The sequence below is a fragment of the Uranotaenia lowii genome, chromosome 3 (genome assembly GCF_029784155.1).
Source record: "Uranotaenia lowii strain MFRU-FL chromosome 3, ASM2978415v1, whole genome shotgun sequence".
Lineage (NCBI taxonomy): Eukaryota > Metazoa > Arthropoda > Insecta > Diptera > Culicidae > Uranotaenia > Uranotaenia lowii.
The window spans coordinates 176,801,317-176,824,056 of record NC_073693.1 but is presented as its reverse complement, the minus strand read 5'-3'; the positions used below and the strand labels follow the sequence as shown (position 1 = coordinate 176,824,056).

At 34.5% G+C, this 22,740-nt stretch overlaps 1 protein-coding gene across 4 annotated transcripts in view; it reads right to left on the bottom strand.

Annotated features, from left to right (window-relative positions):
- Positions 1-22,740, bottom strand: part of LOC129757490 (calsyntenin-1) — a 218,922-nt gene that overhangs the window by 76,976 nt on the left and 119,206 nt on the right. For all 4 annotated transcript variants that reach the window (XM_055754749.1, XM_055754752.1, XM_055754750.1 and 1 more), the window contains exons 4-5: positions 10,120-10,238; positions 2,738-2,813 (exon numbers count right to left, since the gene is read on the bottom strand). In XM_055754749.1, the coding sequence (XP_055610724.1) occupies positions 2,738-2,813; positions 10,120-10,238 (195 nt within the window). The remainder of the gene's footprint in view (positions 1-2,737; positions 2,814-10,119; positions 10,239-22,740) is intronic.

Here is a 22,740-nt window from a genome sequence, read left to right as displayed (position 1 = left end):
CACAGGTTGTGCAGAATCTTATGACCGGGGTTAAGGCCAAGATGCGGGCATTGGCGCATGGATTGTAAATAAAATACAAGTAAAATGGTAAAATCAAGTTTAATAGTTATATTCCAATCCCTGAAAATTTGATGGCAATCGAATGAAAATTCAAATTTTACGAATCAATTTTGTTTGTGGAAATTTCATCGTGAACACCCTTTAAATGGCAAGAAAAAGGCCGGTTTTGAAATTCAATTTATCGCTTGTTAATTTTAAATTTTTGTTGTTTAAATGTTGAAATTACTAGAAGAAACCAAAAAATGGATTCTACTTACTTTTTCAGAGATCCCTGCAGGAAAAAGCCATAGTAAAATGAGTTTTTAATTCATCGAAAATTTTAACATTTTTGTTTACATTTTATTCCTAATTACAAAACTTCAAAAATTCATCTGGCATCCCAAACCTCACCGGAGTCATGATATTTGGAGTGGTTGCTTCGATTGGATGGAAAATGCCTACTAAGAATATGCCTACGGAGAATATGAAGTTTTAACCGAAGGTTCTTGCCTCCGAGCAGTCCGGATTTTAACCCCCACGACTATTTGATATGAGCATAAAGCTCGCTTCAGATAGAATTGGAACAAAAAAAAATCCTGTATTTTGGTTATTTAATTGAATTCAAGATCTTTTTTTATACAAATGTGAAGTTTTCTTCATACTTTTAAGAAAAAATGCAGACAAATTTATTCGTTGCGGTTTCGGAAGAATTCTCGAATTTTTCCTGTAACATTTAGTATTTCATCCTATCGTTTTTCCTTGTTAAATATAAATGGTCTCAACGTTTTCATTATGCACCACGAGTCAATTAATTTATTATACCTTTGGTTGAATACTTTTAATTCGAATTTATGTGATTTTTTTTTATTTAAACCTTGAAAATGAATTGAGTACTCATGCAAATCTGTAGATATTTAACAAATATCGATCCAAGTTTTTATTGACGAGAAAAATAAAACAAAATAATAAATCGAAATATCATGTTACCGCGCGTTACCGCGAACTCAACTCCAGGTATCCCGTACAGCAAAACAGTATCATAAAGATCCCGTTAAAAAGTTTTATTGCAATTTTAAATTTCCATGAATCGATGGGAAAAATAAACTCATTCTAGTACACGCGAAAAATATTATCATTCCATGATTAAAGTTGTGCTCAAATATTTCATTATTGGTTGGTGAAGCTCGCGTGGAATGGAAAACACAACCAGCAGTCAAAAGTTGGTTTTTCTCCACAATTCCACGTCCGGCCAACCGAAATCGGTTTGGTATGTTTCAATTGGTGCTTAAATAAATGCATGGAAGAGAAAAAAAAACCCTAAAGCGTTTATGTACAACAACATACCAGGATTGCGTAAGCCAAAATTCAATGCCATAAAGCTGGTAATGCAGGATACAAAGCACTATAAAATCCGATGTTTGCGGTGTTTCAGGATGAAAGTTATTTTTCGGTTTGGTTGGTCAAAAATAATCATCCATCGATCGGCATCAGTTTCGAGCGCCATTATCATTGTAGTTGAGGGCGTCACGTTTGCAAGCAATACGCGTGCACAACAGATGATTGATTCAATCTAGCGAAACTGGTGTGGTTTACTTTTAATGAACGGAGGCAGGGACGACAACTGTGTGGATCGTACACCGCAAAGTCAAGTCATAGTTTCCAAATGATTGGACTTGTGGCGGTATAATTGGTGCAATGAGTCCTCATATTTTCAAAGTGACAACTGAGCACGCTGATTTTCCGTGAAAGTTTGCAGAACTTTTTTTAACACGTTCGTCGTCATGGGATCCATATTCAGGTGACGGATGTATTGCGCTAGGCGACGAACGTGTTATGTACGTATCGTGTCCTAAATACAAGATAACCGTGCATATAATAATTTTAACGAATGTGGATACGAAATTTGATTATGAAACAAGTTTCTTATTTCAGGAATCAGAAGTGAAATACAACTTCGTTTATGTAAAAATGGCAATAATGTCCAAGAGGTTTCGATTAATGATGTTCTTCGTGTTAGGAAAATAATAAACATAGTGTACAATCATATGCCCTTTGAAACAGAACAATTGTAAACATTTACTATTAAAACGAAATCTAAAAGTCAACTGTCAGCTTACGAGTGATTATCTAAAATAGGTCGGTTTTTAACAAGTTCTAGTACGCGCTTGAATTATCCCGGAGCGTTGAGGTACATAGAAGAGCAAGTAAATGAATTGCGATGCACGAGAGATTTGCAATTTTTCCCCCTCCCAATGATGCAGTGGAACTGGTCGTTATTCATCTTCTTTTCATGAAACTTTACCGTTAGTGGAGGTAAAGGGGACACTTTTTTTCGTGCCATCTCGAAACCACAATCCGCTAGCAGGCACCGTTTCGCCAAACCGGCATATATTATTCATAGTCTGAGGATACCACAAGACTCACTTCAGCATAAAACTGGATAAAAGCCTCGAGGATTGAAAAATGTTTAATATTGTTAAAGACAACTAGACGTTTAATTTAAAAATTTGTTTGAAGGAAGCAAGACTTTTACCTGGCAGCCTAAACGTAAGAATAATAAGTTTTTTTTTCTCGAGAAAGGCTTTTTCCATGAAAACTTGGCTCATTAGCAATTCGCACAAAATATCTAGGGCCAGGTTATTCAGCAGGCGAAAAGAGAAACGGATCAGCTTACAGGGAGTGTGAATTGAATACGTACCTCTGTGACGTACGATGGCTGTAGGAATGTTGGCGAATATTCATTGATGTCAATCACCGAGATGTGAACGTTTGCGCTGGAATGGAAAAGAGATAACGAAGGGAAGTTAGTTGGTAATCGAATAATGTTTTTTTCTATTCTCGGTGAGATCTGCGATAGCTGTGCCCCGGGCATTTGAGAACATGAAAATTCTCCGAATGAGCTGAATGGGAATGCAGAAATGGTAAGGATACCTTTCTTTCATTATTTCAGCTACCGTTATCAGATTCACTACGGAGTTGCAGTATTTTTTTTTCTCGGACATAATCATAAAGTTTAATTTTTTCTCATAAGAATTATTTTTGATATTCTTTTTAATATAATTCTAAACCTCATCTTCTTCTCTTATCCATATCTTCTTTTCGTATTTTTTCTCTTTACCTTCTATTATTTTCTTCATCTATTCGTCTTCTCATCATCTTCCCTTTCTTTTCCTCATAAACTATCTAGTGCTTTGCCATTTTCCACTTTCTGTACTTTTTTGTTTTAATTTCTAAAAATTTAGTTCCTTCTGTACGCTCTTATTCTGATAATCTTCTACATGTTTTGTTTCATACTATTTAACGCTCTCTTATCTTTTGTTTTTAGTTATTTTAATTTGTTTGCTTTTCTTGTACACATTTCTTTTGAACTTTGTTTCATTTACTTTTAAACTATTTCGTATTCTCTAAACAATCTTGTCAATTTACGACATAAACAAAAACAATCAATGTTCACATTTAGCTGAGTAAATAGTACCTACCAGGATAAATTGAAATATTTTCACGCTTGGACCTATGTAGCTCCAACTTTTGCAAGAAAACTTCGAAAGTTCGAAACTGGCGAATCAGCAAAATTCTCGCATTTTCCAAATTCAATTCAAAAGGCTGAAGGTTCGAATCTTCAAGCAGACCTCAGAATAAATACGTGATGGATTTTTATATCTAGGGAACATAAGTCCGGGTGGGCCTCACAAAAGACAAAATTTATAATAAGAAGTAAAAGGGAGGAAATACATTTATGAAATTTTCATCTTTTCATCAACTCCTAAGAAAGACTGAAGACATTTATTTTCAGCTTGATCATTTTAAGACTCGGATGTCTATAAGAACTTGGGTAGACGTACAATTCTGTTACATGCTATGCGTCTTTAAAAAAGGTTCTACTTTTTGCATTATTATTTTTTGTCTTCGTTTTAGACTCGGTAGGCTGTGCTCGAAAGTGACGGGAGTGTTTGTTATTGTGCAAGAAAATTCATTTTTTTCCAAATCAAATTGAACCTTGAACATTGATTCAGGAACGAGTCCCGAAATTTTTTTCACAAGAAGTGACCTCGAGGGAAAACGTCGAATCTTCTTTCCGGTGAATCCTGATGGTAGCTCGTAGAACAATTCAAGGATTTAAATGAATTTTGCCTTAGGAGACCTTAATTTAACTTGAGAAATTGGTGAGTCCGATCCTTTTTATTTTATCGCGGGTAATTTTGTGAAAGTATTCTACTGTTTGTTTTTTCATCACTAATCACTAATCACTAATCGTACTTCCATAGCCAGAACTTATGTCTGAGTCCCAAAGAATAATAAAAGTGTCTTATTATTCTTCTTGTCTTTGTTCATGTCTTTAATTATTTTAACATAAAAACATTAAAATGATCAAAAACACAAAGTGGTTGGGCCTACCATGGAGCAGAGAACGCAGAGACATCCGGAACACAGGAACAGGAAGAAACGTGGACCACCAGTACCATACGTTTCAAATGGGCAATATCGTTGGAAGCATGCTAAGAAAAATGCTCCTTGATGAAGTAACCATGCGTAATGTAAAGAAACTCATCCGATCACTAGGGTCATTCTAAAAGGGCTGGAAATGATTTATTTTGTACACAGAAATCCTAAGCCTTAGATTAAAAGAATTTTGAAGCATATATGTTATAAATAAAAGGATCTTAAGTTTTATTTTCATTGCTAAACTGTTGAGGATTTCAGTGTACAATCATTTCTGGTCATCGACCAAGGATAAAGCGCCTTTACTCGCTCTTGAAAATAAAAAAGAGAAACGGAAAAAATCAGTAGATCATGAAACCTTTCGAGGTCTGTTTAGAGCTCGAAAAGTTTCTTTTTTCATAAAAAATATTCCCCCTCACATTTATTCTGAATGATATATGCACAAAATATAGAAAAAATCCTGGAAATGTACTCCGCATGCCTCATAAATATCGGAAATTTTAACATTATAATGCAATCTTTTTGTGCATACAATATTCATAGAACGGGCTCACCCCAAACGCTTCGTATGCTTTATGTACAAAAATTATATAAAATTATACAATACAGAAGATTAAAATCGTAATAAGATTGGATCTCACCAAATTGGTCGACAGCAAACATTCTTCGCAGATTTGGAACCATACAGCCAAAAGCCACGATTTCTCATTTTTTTTTCTATTATCCGGGGATCACACATGCATTATATTAGGAAAAACCAAATTGCATTGTGGAAATCATGTCATTTCACTATCATATGAACCTAAAGCACTTTCTTTGAAACCCAGCTTATATTCCACCTTGATTTCCTAGCTCCTGTTTTCTGCGCTTTTGCTTTTATCCGACGTGGTTTGAGTTTGTCTTGATTAAAATTTTCATTTTCACTTCATTTCATGAACAGAATAGTATACTATTAACACTTCGGTCTGCTCATAATTCACACCGAACCCATTCCAATTAGCTTTTTCACATTTAAGCAAGCGTTGAGAACAAATATTCTGCACTTCATGTTGTCATGACAATGATTATTTTCTGTTTATAGCTAGCGAAAACATTCACTTTACCGTCATGATAATTGCTGTTCTGTGATAACTAATTCCACTTTTACGAAATGATCCGATGTAATGTACATCACTTAAAATCTCTTCTTCTGTGGGGGAACATTTAATTTCACCCAATCCTGGTTTATCGAGCTTGTTTAAGAGCTTATCAATGCCGTACAACTCTTTTTCTACATACGAACGCAGACATTACCCAACTGCTGATTTGTCACTTCATCCCAAGTATCTTTATCTTAAATCCCTTTAACTTTTCCTCAAACTTTATGTTATTCTTCACCGGTAAGACAAAATAACACTTAAAACCAATTAGAAATTGGGGGGTTTGACTCTTCGGACACCACATTCTTGGCCTGAAATTCCACTGTTTCTGAATACGCTGTACACTGTAACTGGTAAGCACATCCAGTGTGAACTCCATGTTGTAAATAGAAACTATTTTAAGTTTAACCACGTTTATCTTCACTTTCACGATTTCAAGTTAAAATTTGGAAATTTTTCGCGACGGAACGAAATAAAAACACCGTATTCTACTGTTTGTTTTTTCATTTTAATTAAAACATTGAAACCAGGTACGGAACCCGATATTTTTTTCAAATTTTAAAAGAAATTATATTGGATCCATGATTGTGCAATAACGTGTTTATTCAAATATGTTTTTTCTTAGTTGATTTTTTTAATTCGGTACGCTCTAATGTCTAGTTTAAGCATTTCCATTTTCAATACTTAAGAAGTGCAAAAAGGGAAGCTAGAAACTTACTTTTAATTTTTAAAACTATTGTATAATTTAAATTAAATTTTAATTTTTCGTTTCAGTAACTGTTTGTAACAGTTTTTGTATAAAGAAGGGGAAAAACATTTTTTTTATTGTACACATTACCCAGCTAACATGAAATCGTGATAGAAATGATAATCCAAATCGACTATGAAAACATTTTCAATAACCATTGTAAACACATTGGTATAAGGGTATACACGGACGATAGTATTGACGAAAAATTGGTCTCAGCCATAACCTCAAATTTTGATTTGCTGGCGGCCTCACCAGTGCGTTACTAAAATCAGTATTTGCTTGTTTTAATCTTATTATAATATTTCTGAATTGATGGAAATATGGAAATGTCTACGCTTGTCCACGAAGGTAGGGGGGTAGGGGTTTGGGTCATGTACACGTGGACATATTTACTTTCAAAATATTTTCTAAAGGTGAATATATATTAAGATGTTTAAATCAAAGTCTTAAAGTGGCATACCTTTCCAGTTTAAGTTTAAACAATAAGTAGCTACTTGAAAGCAAGTGATAAATATGATAATTTAGAAATTTAAAATTTTTAATTTTTTTTTATCAGGAAATTCTTATTCGGTTTTACAAAATCAGCTATTTTTATAACAAAAAGGCAAAAAGTGGTGTTTTCTAACTGTCAAATTATAGGTATTTAAAATAAAAACTTTTTCAAATTTGTCCACGTGGACATCCGGAGAGGGGGGTAGAGGTTTGCCAAATGTCCACGCTTGTCCACGGAGGGGGAGGAGGGGGTCAAAAATCTCATTTTTCTGTCCACGTGGTATCTGAACGGCCCCCAATCTGGTATATTTGTTTGCATAATTCTGTTGTTCCTGCGATATACTTCTTTAATGTTTGCTGGATATTTCCAATTGTTAGAATAAAAAAATAAAACAAAAATCCTAAAATGAAGGGTTAAACAGCATGTTTGCTTTAAAACCATTGATAAACATGAGCCTTTTTTAAACAGTTTATCAAAATCTTGAAGTTTTGAAAATTTTAATGAATTCATAGTAGGACAAAAGATGGAAAAATCGTCTAATTTGAAAATTCTCAAAAATATGCTGCAAACAACCATTGAAATTAGGCAGGTTGGGCAACCCAACGAAAGATTTTTTTTGTTATTTTTTAATAGGACTCCTCACAGCGGCATATTGAAAAATACATGAAAATATTATTCTACAGCCTCAATCTCAGTGTTAGAATTTTCAGTAGGAAAATTTAAGAGCATAGTAGGTGTAGGACAAAATCATCTCCTGCGTAGAGATCTCTGCATCTACCTGTAAAGTAAACGTGAGTCACTTAACGCGACAAACATACCCTTTTCTTTCCCCACACAGTCCGCAGGGTTTGGCCAGGGCACCTTCAACATTCTGTGAGGGCTGGTTTTTTAATTTAAGAGATTCCATAATCTTAGGCACCGAATTGGAAGGCCCAGCTCCTTTTGAAACTACAAATCAGGAAGCGTAACGTCATTTCGAAGAAAGGTTGGTGCAATTTCAAAAGATTGTAAGTTCATAAAACGGAGAGTTGACGAGTAGCGCCAACCGAAGTTTTAGGCGACTGTTCATGCGAATGCGAATGCGAATCATTCTCTTTGTAATCAAAAGTTTTTCGTATTCAAAACTATTCTGCTCTTTCTTTAATTCTGATTTCTTGATTTCATTTTTGTAAGTACCTACTTACAGTGATTGTCGCGTATAAAAAATCTCGCGTTAGCTTTCATTACGTCGTATGAAACGTCTTAAGAGTTCATAGAAAACTACTCAGACTACAAATATTCTAAATGGAAAACAGTTGCGACTAGTTTATGTCAGCTGTTGTATTTTTTTTGTTACATTTTGTTTCATACGACGTAATGAAAGCTCACGCGAGAAATATAAAAATGCCAAATAAGTTCGTTGAAAATCTGGTAATTTCAAGATCATTTTACCATTTATTTATTTTTTTTCAAAACTCAGTCGCAATCGGTTTACTGGAATGATACTTTTAGGGTATGGCAAAAAAAAATTCATGGTTTATTTGATAGAAATAGATGAAAACAAAAAACCGTTTGTTAAAATGACCATTATTGGCCTTGATGATTTACTGGCCATGGTTCGTATACTTTTTGTAAGGTTTCGGTGATATTTCGTGGGGTCGGGAGATCCAGCCAGACCCAAAAACAGTAAAATAGCCCTTTATTTTATTTTAAACCTCAGTTTTGTTTACCTTTTGTTAAAAACGTTCACAAACTTTCAATAGAATTATTTTTGAAGCTGGGGATGGCCTCACGATTGGATTGGATTATGTAGATCAAAAGAATGCTACTGTTTTCCACACTTTTTGGTTCCATATATTAATTTTCTAAAGAATGTACTTGATCTCCTGTCCTTCTTTTAGCATAGATTCTTCCAGGTTCTCGCTCAAAATGTAGATTTTATCATCAGCAATCACATGGTCATTTATACGCAAAAAAAAATAAACAACGCAGGCAACGAGACACTATATTCATGATGCACTTCCACTACAGTGCTTTATACATATTCGTTTGAATATGACAGTGTCAAATAACTGGAGACTTTCTCCCATACCTTACCTCAATAAGAGTATTTTTCATTCAAAACAGCTTCACTTTGCGCTGAAAAAAATTGAAGAATTTTGAGATGTTTAACAAGAAGAAGTTACTATTAGTGAGGTGGGAAAGCGCCTCCAGACATTTAATACTGTCAAATTCATTTTTTTTTCTGTTTCATAATCATCCATAATCATCCACCTAAGCTGTTAACTTATAACTTATTGTTATCTCTAAATTATCCCAATGTTAAATTTATTCATTCCCAAAGTTTTGTCAAGTAGATTTTCCTTCCATATCTTCTAGTTTCTTATCGGCATTTCTCTATTTTCCATAGTATCTTCTCATCAAATCTTTATTCCTTTATTCTTTCAAATCACGTTTCGCCAGCTTATAATCAAAGCTATAGTTTCTTTTCAAACATGCCAAAAGAGTTGCAAACTGCCGAGTGAAAAAGGTACCTACTTTTAACTTTTTTTCAGAGAAAGGGAAAAATGTCGCTCGTTTTCATTGAACCGAGAAACGAATGGTCTGAGCTCAGCGCATTGAGGAAAGGTTTTACCCAATTTCCACCTTTCCATCCGATAAAGCATTTTGATCGACATGTTCAAAACTAATAGACCTAGCCTAAAGGGAATGCCAAACATCCCCATCTAGTAGAGTTTGTAATGGAAAATGGAAAACACAGCACAAAAAAACGGGAATCGATTTCAACTGAAAAGGGTACAATCGAATTATTTGGCTACCAGACACACGGTTTCCCGCCAAAGTCTTTTGTGGAGGAAAATGAAAATTGGAACGTGGTCGATTCCTCGTTTACTAAAGCAAAAAAAAAAAAAAATATCGAGAAAATTTTAAACGCTCGCCACCGATTGAAGGTAATCCTGTTGAAGGGGCAAATCAAATTTGGCATTCTTTCAGATTTTGTATTACGATTAAGCAGGATTTAAACGGTAAAGGAAATTTAACTGTTTAGAAATGATGATTTTGACGCGTTGAAGCTAAAAGAGCCAGATTTTAAAAAAAGTGCTGGTATGTACAACACCTTTCAACTTACTTTCAGCATCAAACTGAATGATTCTAGAATTTTAGTTTCCAGGTTTGAAACAGTCTTCCAAAATAAAATAAGAAGGAGAAGGAGGAAGCGTGAGTTCATGCGATTGTGATTTTTTTTTACTTTTGTGGAACCATATTTAAATATTTACCTCTTGGAGTGCGATCCATCGCAAAAAACCGCCGTAATGTCGAATTTGTAGTTTTTGCGCTTTTCGCAATTCAGCGATTTCTTCGCCTTCAGAATGCCCAGTTCGTTCACTAGCTCGATCTGCAAAAGTGGAGAGAATGAGAATAAATTAGTGATATATAAGGCAGGGATTTGTGTTTATGGAAATCTAAACTATTGTAGTTAGCTCTAGAAGGTTTAATATTTATACTAAGATGATACGCGGCTGACTTTTACGGATATTGTAGTGGGCGGATATGCCGATTTAGTAGCTTGGTTAGCTTTTCGGGAATTTGAAAACTCGAAGATTAGAAACAGATACGTACATATTTAAATTGATGCTTAATGAGTCGTACTATAAGCCTTTTACTAAAATAATCTACCTACCTACCGATTTTCAGCAACGAAAAAATTTAAATTATTTTTTCCTTCGCTAATTTAAAACTGAATCTTAAATTCTCTATTATTGATATGAAATGGAATTTTATCAATGACTACAAACATCTGGTTGCATTCGTCACCCAGTTAGATTTTCAACCAATAAGTCGATAATGGCTTTTCACACATCATGTAGGACAAGAGACTCTACGAAAGTCGCTATAGCATATTTCCTGCTGAAAAAAACCAAAATGTATGACCAAAAACAAGGTCAATGCTCTACCATTATTCGTCGACGGGTGGTTTCGTAACGTTGCACACCTTTTCTGGTGTAAGTTTCCACACAAAAAAAAACACTCCGAGAATGGAACTCATTTGATTATTTTGGAGTATTTTGTTTTCATCAGCACATCATGTTGTCGTTCTCTACGTCGTCACGTGGTGTTTGATTTCGGAATATGTAGGCATTTCGTTTTATTGGCTCACAAATTAAAAACGTGAATACCCACCCATAGCCGCCACCACAGACAGTCAGAAGATTTCGATTTGATGTTGTCATGGCAGGTGACACGTGTTATGGAAGAAGAGAAGCAATTAAAACACTGAAATGATATTCTATCAGCCGGGCCCAAACTCGAGGAGCCCTGATCCGGATCCGGATTCGGGTGACAGTGTGTGGAGGCGCATGGTGGTTTGATGTTTTCGTATCGATTCAGTTTTACTTTAACGCTCTCTCGACTTTGGAGGGAAATTTGGTTTATTTCCGAATGAATTTTCTACGCGTCGGTTATTTTTGGATCATCAGAGGAAATAAATGCATCCGACGACACAGGCGCCCTAAAAACTTTGTCGTTTGCTTTGGTGACAAAATTGGATCAAATTTTTTTGGTCAACGCCACCAACTTTGCAGATGCTGCAACAGTTTTTCTTTTGCGTGCTTTTTGTTGAATCTTCATGCATTTGTAACGGTTTAAATTCGGAAGCGCGTTTAAGATCTGATTTTGAGCAACTGTTTCATTTGAACGGAATAAAAACGCTTCATTCTATTTGGTTGAATATAATCGGGAGGTCTGTAGTATAGTTCAATATACTGTGAATAAAAAAATTGTCCATGTAACACATGATTTATTATCAAAAAATTATGGAAGCAATAGTCGGGTTCTAATAAGTTATCTATTTATTTATTTTTTGGCGGATATATGGGCTGAGTTTGTCAGCTATCTTAAAATTATCTTACATACAGTTATCTTTTTAATAATAAAATGATAAAAGATAAGTGAACGAACACATTCCATTAATCAATTATAATAATAAGTTCCAAAAGAAGCCAAACATTTTTCGAATTCTCATCAATTAAAGAAGTTAAACAGACTATTCAATTGGCCGCCGCATTCAGAATTTCATTCTGTTTCAATCAATCTCGTTGTTAGTATTATAATAATGTTGCCTAGTAGACGCTTTTTTATTGCTAGTAAACTGCCCAAATATTTGGAAAACTATTCAGCCATAAAAAATGCATTTTCCTGTGATAAATAAACCTAACGTTGATTCACTTTATTTCAACTAGCTTACATTATAAGCATTTGCATTTGTGGAATACATATTACGAGAAGAAAAAACAGTAGTAGCTACGCTAACAGTGTAATGGCTGTAAATGTAAATTTTTGTTTTCTTTGTTCACATTATATATGTACATCTTTTCAAATACAGAAATTTATTGATTTGTTTCAAAAGAAATTTTATTTGATTTGATTGAATTTTCTGCAGAGTTACCTTAGATATATGTACTGACCTGTTAATGCTCGCCGGTATGTCCAATGGAAATCTGAGTTGAGTTGATTTTGCGTGTAGATTGAAACGGTGCGAAAATGTCTTGGTCATCAGCTGACAAATTTGTCGCTAGAACAGGAAAATAAAACATAAAAAAATGATATTAGAATATCATTTTATTTCTTTATTTAAGAGGTAATAGAATAATCCTACTTGAAGAACACCCAAGGTCGCCACTCAATTTCAGTTTTTCATTTCCCGCATTTTCCCGACTTTTCCCGCACGAACTTTCCAATTTTCAAAAACAAAAAATCAGTCACAGCTTTATTTAACGGATTTCTACCTTCAATAAGTGATTTAATTATATTTTTTTAACTAAACCTTAACATCCTAGCAGGAACCCAACAAGGAAAAAAACATCCTAGTATACTTAAGATTTCAATTTTAAAAACTTCACCGTTCCGTGACCGGCCATTTTCATATCTCGTTAACAAAATCTCCAAAATCTCATTTGGATCAATGTTTTTAAGTCCAAACTTACTTTTTCGTAATTAATTTAAAAATATAGGGAAATTGATGGTAAAATCAGCCATAACTTCATTTTCCGAAGCCGAAGTAATCTCTTGTATGCTACTATTCACATTTTCTCCAGGGACAAATGTTCGGATGTAATTTGAGAACAAATTATTAAGTTTGACGTGATCTGTGATATATCTTTTCAAAATCGTTCTTTGACGTTCCGACAGTATTCTGAAAGTCATATAAATCTGTAGATGATCACTTATACATATGCTTCTGAGCTCCTAAGATTCTAAGAAGAAATTAGAAATTTGTCAAACTAATCTCGGAAAATGAATGAATAAAGTAGCAGAATAAAAATTGCTAGCATTAGCCGTATGTAATGGTAATGACAATTATTCAATTGTAATTGGACAAACACTTTAATGTTGACAAAAAACTAAGGTTTTAGGGACTCGTTCATATAACCTACCAAAAATTATTTTAAATGAAATAGTGCTAGTTATTTAAACCAGAAAACAGACCATATGTATAACTAATTGTATTCCAAATCAATATTTTATTATCGTTGTTAGTCCAAAAATAATTTTCTTCATCAATTGAACCACATAAATAAATAATTTCGATAAAAAGGCCTCAGCGAAACAGTACGGAACTTGAAAATTTAACGTCTGTTTTTTTCCGCCTACACATTTGATTCCCCCAAAAAAGGTATCTCCAGGATATAAAAACCTCTCAAGTCAAAATAGGTTCTATGATACGGTAGAATTTCCGAACTGGGTTTTGTGGAACTGCAAAAAAAAATTTTTTCTACTTTAATCTTCTTATTGACTTGAGGTTGGATGTAGTGCTTTCATTCTATCTAAGCAAGAATTTGAACCTTGACCTCACGCCATGTGTCTATATCGTTAGCAGAACAGACAACTGAAGAAACAAACAAGGATATGTTTATCTTAACTATGAGAAAAAAACTATTCGAAAGATAATATGTTTCGAATTAAATTCTCAACGCAATGAAATTCCTAGGAAATTAAACTCTAGATAGGTTTAGGGACTAAAGGCTATCCATAAACCGAAGCGTCTCCAGTTGAAATAACCCTTATCATCGCCCGATGCAGATATCACACCTAAATATCCATCATAAAGAACAAAAGTCGACCCCGTGTCATAAACAACGGTACGTGACGCCATACGAAAGTGGTTCGTTTAATGTGCGGAAGGGTCTAACTTTCCAACGCGTTTGTTCATCGCTTCCAGAGGAATACCCACTGATGAGCTTCCGAAAAACGGTACGGTTGAATCGCAGCTCAGGCTCCAAAATCCAGCTGCAAGGTATGAGACAAGCAACTTTCATCCTATCGGAAAAGTCACGAGAATTTCGCAGAAATAAAGTTACGATTGCACGGTACAGTAGACAACAAGATACTGAACACAGCACGTTCAGATTTTCGAATCACTCATCGGCACGCGGGAACCCCGGTCATGATCCCGAAAATTTTCACAACTTGTACGAGTATTTCATCGCCCGAAGCGCGCTTGGAGAAGAGTGTTCTCTTAATATGATGTGTGTTGCAGGCAGTATGGTTCATTCGGCAAGAGCTGATAACCAGAAATGGAATGTCAGCAAGCAAACTAAACGTAAGACGCGTTTACGGATCAAAAACTTTGTCGCCAGCCTGTTGAAATGTGCCGCGACATGTTAAATCCAAATGTGATAAACTGATACAATATCATCTTTTACACGCAGCGAATAACTGGAGTGGAAGAGTATGTACCACATTTTGCAAACAGGGTAAGATGGTGCAGGATTTACAACCAAACGTGTTCTTAAGCATATTATTTCCTACAGTTTTTTGCGAATTGATTACATAAGATTCAAATGAAAGGTTACAAATACCATAATATTTGAAAGAATAATTCAGTTCACCCCGCAATGCCCTAAGATGACTGTGAAAAGGCAGACGCCAAGGCAAGCAACACACTAGCTACGTGTATGACTGATTTACAGTTCACGCAGCATACTCCCTGCAGCTGCAAGGTCACGAGAATTCACAAATCCTTGAAGCGAAAGTGCAAACATGACGGAATCTCACACAAGGACGTGTGTACTTCTGAGGAGTAATTTAGTTTTCTGCAACTAGAATATAAGTTTAAGTTCTGTATTATGAACAGAATATAATGTTTGTGTCATGTGGTACCCAAATAACAAAAAGATATTAATAAGTAAGAATGGTTTAAAAACTATAAATTCCAGTTGAATTACAAAAATGATGAACAATAAAAAAAATCTGTCTTTCCACAAAGTCTGTAAGTTTCTGTTACGCTTGTTATAAACTCTCCTCAGTGCTGATATCCAAGTGTCTGTTCACCTTTTCACGAATGAATATGAGAAAGCTTAATTATCCAACGACCCGTATCAAAAACATTAAGTTTTTAAAGCACTTGACACTAATTGCCCGCAAAAGCACTGACTCGCTTTTGTGCAGCATCAACATTCCTAGAACATATTGTTCTGTCGCTGGTGAAACTGAACTGAATGTATGCTAATCAGAGGGCACATCACTTGAATCGGCCGCCATAAAGCTGCTCGAATTTGCATTGAATCCACTTCCGGTATTAGTAGAGCACAGGATACGAAGTGTACGGTTGAAACTAATTATCCCACACAAGGGCCCTAGTGCAGGTTCCGCTGATCTGAGCTAGAAGAGGGGTCCGACACTCGCCATTCTTCACCAAACCCCATCCCCCATCATTCATTGTTCTTGCTCCTCTTGCGCCTGTTGAGTTGTTCGGCTCGTATACAGAAAACAAGGATTATGATGTTGTTGCAGATGATGATGATAATGATTACGATGATGATGATGATGGTGATGATTATGACAGCTCAAGTGGCTTGACGGGGGAATCCACAAATCGCACTCCAGGGACTCTTGTTCATAGAAATCTGCAGAACTTTCCGTCCACCCGTTCCGCAAATCCCCAAACACTGTAAATATATACAGCAAGAACAAAAACGAGATGATAAGAAGCCTCAAAAACTTGAGAAGGAAAGTTTGTCTCAGTGAGAGCCCTTTCACGCTTTCCACTCTTCATATTTCACGGTTGTTGGACGCTTTTGGTTTATATTTCGTATGACTTCCGACAGAGTGATGATCGAGCTATGAAAACGGGGCCCCGATAGCAGTAGTGCTGTGTGCATCAACGAAAGACATGAACAAGCCTTTTTTGTGCTGTTGAGCACTCACAATGAGCACTATTATAATCTTGAACAAATAATACTGATTTCTCGGACAAATAGCATCCTATGTGGATTAGATATCGTGTTTCTTTTCTTGTTGACGGTATAAATATCTCAAAGCACACATCACAACATTTTAGTTTTGGTCTGATATAGATATGTATAAAATTCACAAATGGAACTTAAACAAACTTATCCGATAGCATGCCCTACGTCTTTTGCCAGATTCGGGAAACCTTTTTTCTTTATACTTGCATGAAACGCCCATTCATTTTCCAAAAATCAAAATCCACCAAACAAAATAAAAAAAAACACCAATTTGAACATGTACGCATGAATGATGATTACTCCATTCGATCAACACACATTGATCACCAAATATGAAAAATCTTCAGCCCCAGCACATTTTTAAAGAACAACTGCAGATTTTTAGAGCGATGAAAGACGCTTTTTCGGTAGAGTTTTTGCGCTCCGTCAGAAGTTGCATTTAAACGATTTTAGGCACAATTTTCCTGTATGTTTGGATAACGTGCCGCTATTAAGCCTACCCCCATTGTGATACCTGAATTACCATTTAAAAAATTTGCACATTTTCGGAGTAAAATAAATGATTTCATCTCCGGATGCCATGGACCAATTGCGCAAAGAAACGAAAGAAATCTCATGCACCCAGCAAATTTTGGCACACCCATAACCGAGTTTGAAACACATCCACAAGTTCCTCCACAAACAGGTTCAAAACACTCCGGCGATTAGTGTTTCTATGGACTACCGGATACTCGTTTTATATATTTCCGAACAACTAATCACAAAAATGATAACAATCAATTTTCAAACATTTTCACGGACCCGAGGAGAACACGTGTGATTCTCATTAAAAAATGATGTTCTACAAGATACTGATTACACTAGCATCCTTTCATTGCTGTTTACATATTGAGGATTAAATATCAATTTGGCTAAGCATCGAAGCGCTTATGTTTATCCAGATAATCCAGGTAATAATTGAATCAGTTGAATGTAGGTGTGTAAATTATTCTAAGAAAATATATATTGACAAAAAATATTAAGAACCCGCTACTTCAGAAAATTCGTCAAAAATTCTTTGTTTCGTACCGTAAACTGGGGGAACTTTGATCAACATGAAATTTTTTCAGATAATCATCATTAACTAAGTCTGAAGTTAAAATATCTGAAAACTGATTTCTACGTATAAAAGCCTTTAAATTGAGATTCAAATAGAATAAACTTGGTTTATAGTTGGAGAGTTTCAAAATATCTGTTTTTTCGAAGACTTACAAACACCTCTCCTGATAAAATGATAGCATTTCGAAGCAAATGAGTTGTTTTATATGAAAGCCAGGGCCGGATTAAACCTTCGGTGGGCCCGGGGCAATTTTTCTCGGGGGGCCCCTGTGAATTTTTTTTTCATATGTCCTATAGAAAACATGATTTTGCCAGATTTATTCAAATAACTTGCAAAACTAAACAAAAGACTGGAGTAGAGTTATTTAATTTTTTTTTTGTCAAACAGAAATCTGGCAAGCTAAGTATATTGCATTGTCAACAATTATATGGTGTCTTCAAACAATAATCGTCAATACATCACATGCAAATTCTGATAACAGCTAAAATTCATTCCAATTTATTTAATAACTATAATCTCCCAAAAATCTTTGATTTAATAAACATCAAAAACAGATAGTAACATGTTTTTCTTTTCATGATCCATCGCAGATCGTCGAAAGCAGATAAGCAGCATCATGATAATAGGAAAATAACATTCAGATCTTAGATTTAGAAATAACAATTAAAAAAATTAATGGAAATAAATTCAAATCCATAGAGATACAGATAAAGAGTTCAAGAGAAAATTTTGAAACCTAAAATCGGATCTCTTTCAGAACCACAATTCTGCATCTCAAATTAAAGATTTGAGAAATACATAACAAATGAATTTCTAATTCGAAATTAAGAAACAAGGCTGCAATCAGGAGCAAAGCAGAAATTGCAAAGTTTTTTAATTTAAATTCAAGTGTTTTCATATCATATCTTAAAAAATCGTTTTTATGCAATGTGTTTGAAATTGAAATAGTAATGTGGATGGTTTACAATTTTGTATAAAGAATAAGATTCTCAATATAAAAAAATATTGAATAAATAACAGAAACTTTTGTCAAATAGTTCTTTTATATATGGCAGAATGCTTAAAACACAGAATCATAAGTTGTCTGTACAGCTGACCTCGTGGCAGAGTCATAAGTCTTGAAGAAGATAAGATTGAGATCATATTCATATCAAGAGAATCACTCAATGAAATTTGAAATTCAACCATTAGTATGTTGTTATAATAAAAATAATTTTATATTGATCTATAAGAAAATAACATGCTAGTTTCCGATTAAGAAGAGGATCATTTTAAAATAAAAGTGCTGATTTCAATGATGATCGATAAGCTAACAATAATTTAGCATATTTCATACTTTTACTTTTGCATGCTTATAAAGTGAGCGTTATAGATTGTTCATTTTTATTTTTATTCTAACCCTCGTAAGCAGTCGTTAAAATATTTTTTTTAAATGTTAAAAAATATATCATATTCAAAAAATAATGATTGATTCGCTTGTTACTCCTAGAATATTTTCTTGATTTTCAGAATTTTCACCGGACGAGTGAAGCAAACTATGATCTGTTGACAAGTTTCGAAAATTTAAGATGTTTGGTATTGGTCACTTTGTTATAGACTTTTCTTCCCGAATAATCGCTGGATTTGGTTTAAGTACATAAAAGCTTATTTCGAGAAAACACGCTTTTAAATTGTTGTGTTTGGCCATTTTCCATATATTTTTGAAAAAAATGTATTTTTCTTTCGAATGTACAAGTATGTGAATAATATTCTAAAAATCCAGAAAATTCATCAAATATAGTTAAAAATATGAAAAATCATTGTTACCTTTCATTAACTCAAAAACGACCCTTTTGTCATTTTTACCCCTTTGGCTCTGAGGGCTTCAAATGCCCAAATTTTGCTCGGTTTTAAAAAAAGTTGTTCTTATTTACCCAATCAATAAAAAAATGGGAAAAAATCTGCAATTCTTATTCTTAGGGGCCCCCTTAACCTATATTATAGTTGAATTTTAAGAGATTTTATTTCACTGAGCCTCTTTACTTGTTATATTTTACGTAATCACTCAAATTTTCTCGTTTCATTCCTTGTTTGACTAGATTTCTAAGGCTTAAAGTAATGTTATATTTTTTTTCTTCCTCGGGGGGCCCCCTTGAGCCGGGGGGCCCGGGGCAATTGCCCCTTTTGCCCCCCCTTTAATCCGGCCTTGATGAAAGCTTAACTTTTTTCCTTTGTATAGGTATGGTTTTAGAGTTATTTTTAAGCTCATTCTATGATAATTTTTGGATATTTAAAAAACCGGACATTTTCTATGAGAAAGCCTGTATAGAACAAATGGCTTGAAACTCTATCAAATAGTTAGGTTTCAATAAAAAAAAAAGAACATAGGAACAGTGGGAGGACCTAGGAAATTGCATGAAGGTAAAATTTCATTTGCTTTACTGCCGTTCCAAGCAAAACTGTCCCATGTGACTTCTGGGTCATTTTCACTTTTTTACTGGAAACGATCTCGTTTAGTGTTAACTTTCGATTAAAAACACAAACAAGTAAACTTTGTTCTGAACTTATACGAAATTTTCATCAAGGTGGTTGTCTCTATGTTGATATTTCTACGCAAGAATGTCACATTACTGAAAATTCTATGAAAAATGCCAATTTTATCAAACAAATTTCTTAAGATAAGTTTAAACGAGTGATAAGTAAAGAGCTTTGAGTGATTTACTTAGAGAAATTTTTACCAGCACTTTCCGGTAGGCACTACTTACAGGATCGATACTCAACTATTTTTTTTATAAACAAGGAGGAACGCATTCATCAAATTACGGTTCAACTTAATTTTTTGGGAAAAAATAGAAACTATACAATCTTTTAAAATGATAGAAACAGTTTAGCCGCGTGACAGTTTTTCGTAGAACTAGCATTGGTATGTGATCTGATTCTACGCAAAAGTGTCACACAGAGCATTTTTGGCTTTTTTCCGTTTGTTGTTAGAAGTGTATTTTTTTGGCAGAAAACATTGTAAAATGATTAACTTGAACTGTGTAATACGAAAAAAATGTCGGCGAAGTTGAAGTTTGGGAGAACTACTGAAAATATACCTAGAATTTCAATCGCGTTTTTCTCACTTGCTCGTTTTTTCACATGGGACAATCTTGCTTGGAAGGGCAGTTTAGAGGCCGCAAAATATTGAGAAATGTTTATAATTTTTTACCCTAAATGTATGCAACAACATTGTCCATCTTTTGAGTATATTTATTTTTAAAAGAAAAGTTGAATAATTCAATTGAGTACAAACAAAAATTTACTGTTATTGATATTTTAAGCCTTCAGTGCTAATTGGCATCAAATGAAACCAATAATTTTGAAAACGTTGAAATACAGTGAGGGGCAAAATAAAGTTTCCAAATTATTTTTTTTTCAATTTCTTTTATTTTTTTTGGTTAAAATTCAACGAAAACGCATCGTAATCATTTTTTAAATAATGTTTGTTATGTTCTTTTCAATTTTTGTTAATGTTGCGCTGTTAAAAAAAAAAGTTTTTCTGATAGAAAAAACAGTTAATATTCCAAAAAAAAAACAGGGGCAAAATAAAGTGTCCAGATCGATACAGCTTCAAATTGACTCAAACTGAAGGCAAACAAGAATTTAATAATGGGTATGGCCTCCTTCGGCCTTCAACACCTCCTACAAGTGCTTCGGTATACTTTCAACAAGGTTGTGCAAGTGTTGCGGGTCGAGTTCCTCCCACGCATGCTCCATGGCATCAAAACAAGTATTTTTAATTTGTCACACCATTCTTATCAATCAGAGCATCGAGGATGGCTCACAGATTTTCGATGCGGTTCAGATCAGGACTTTGTGGGGGCCATTCAAGGGGTTTGATGCGGCAGAAACGGGAAAATGACTTCATCAGATTGGCCGTATGCTTCGGATCGTTATTCTGCTATAAAACGAAGCGCTCTCCGAGGCCCGTCTTGATGAGGGATGCTTGACTGTTCCTTGGATATGGCGATCTTGGAGCTCCTCACCCGACTTGCGCCACATATGATCCCGCTTCTTCCGGTTGAATAGTTCGAATTTGTATTCGTCGGCTCACAAAAATGTTTTCCAATACTCGAGCCGTTTATCGGCGTGTTCATTGACGAACTTGAGCCGCATATCCTTGTTCACCTGACTGATGAAAGGCCTTCTCACTGCGATATTTCTATGGTACTCCTTTGCATGGACAGTACAACGCAATACCGAAAATTGGAGCTCTTCCTGTATCTGCCGGATCGTTATTATTGCGTTTTTCTTCACTTCAAGAATGATTTTCTTGTCCGTTCTGGCATCTGTCTTGGGCTTTAGTCCTCTTCCTGGGCGATCCATTTCCGATCCGAACGTTTTCATCTTCTTCATGATTTTTGATACCGCTGTCTTGCTGATTTCGTAGTTCTTGGCCACTTCCCGGTGCGTTTGACCGTTATTCACATCACGAACAACAGTTTCCGGATGGACAACGGAATGGAACCAGAAATTTATGCGTTCTCCATATTTTACAACTTATTCGAATGTAGACACCTGTTTGAATACTCCAGAGCCAAGCCAGTTGTTTATGAAACGTCAAAATACACAAAACAAACAAATTGGAGGGGCCTCGCGATGGAAACCTATCGAAATTATATTGATTTTTTAGTTGGACACTTTATTTTACCCATTTTTTTTGGGATATGAATTGTTTTTTTTCTATCAGAAAAACTTTCTTTTTTACCAGCGCAACATAAACAAAAATTAAAAAGAACATAATACACAATATTTCAAAAATGATTACGACGTGTTTTCGGTGAATTTTAACCAGAAAAATAAAAGAAATGATAAAAAAAATAATTTGGACACTTTATTTTGCCCTTCATTGTACGTTAATACCATAGTGATCAAAGTTACCCCGAAACATGAAGTCTGGTTTTGTAACAAACATTTAGTTATAGCCACTTATGTCATTTGTATATTCTGCTATCAATGATCATGCTTTATACTTCTTACTTCAGTAAGTATTTTAATACTTTTTAGTGTTAAAAAAAAACAACCGCTTCCAAATATTCGAAAATGAATTAAAAAAGTGATCGCCAGTTAACGGTATTTAAAAATCCAGCGATGCTTCTTTTTCTGATCACAATCTTGAAGAAGTTAAAAAATATAAATAATATGTGCGAATTAAGCTCCTAATTCAGTTTAATTATGCACTAATTGGATTTATTTTGAATGAAATACTCAAGGTGATCTTTTTCCGAAGCATATTTTTGAATTATTTTTCTTTGATTATAAATATTCAACGCAATAAAAATGATTGTTGGTGAATCTTGTCTGAGAACCATATTTCACTTACGTTTCAAGGTTCCCAAAACTATAAGTTTTGTACAGATTGATTGGGAAGCATGAAACAAACAGCGGTTTAGTCAGGAATGTTGAATCGACACGCCCAGAACTTTAAGGGGTAATGACAATCTGGGACCGATGAAAGTTAAACGGATAAGAAGGACTGTTTTATAGCTTTAATGTTGCATTTTTGTTGTTGTTGTGAATGTATGTCAATG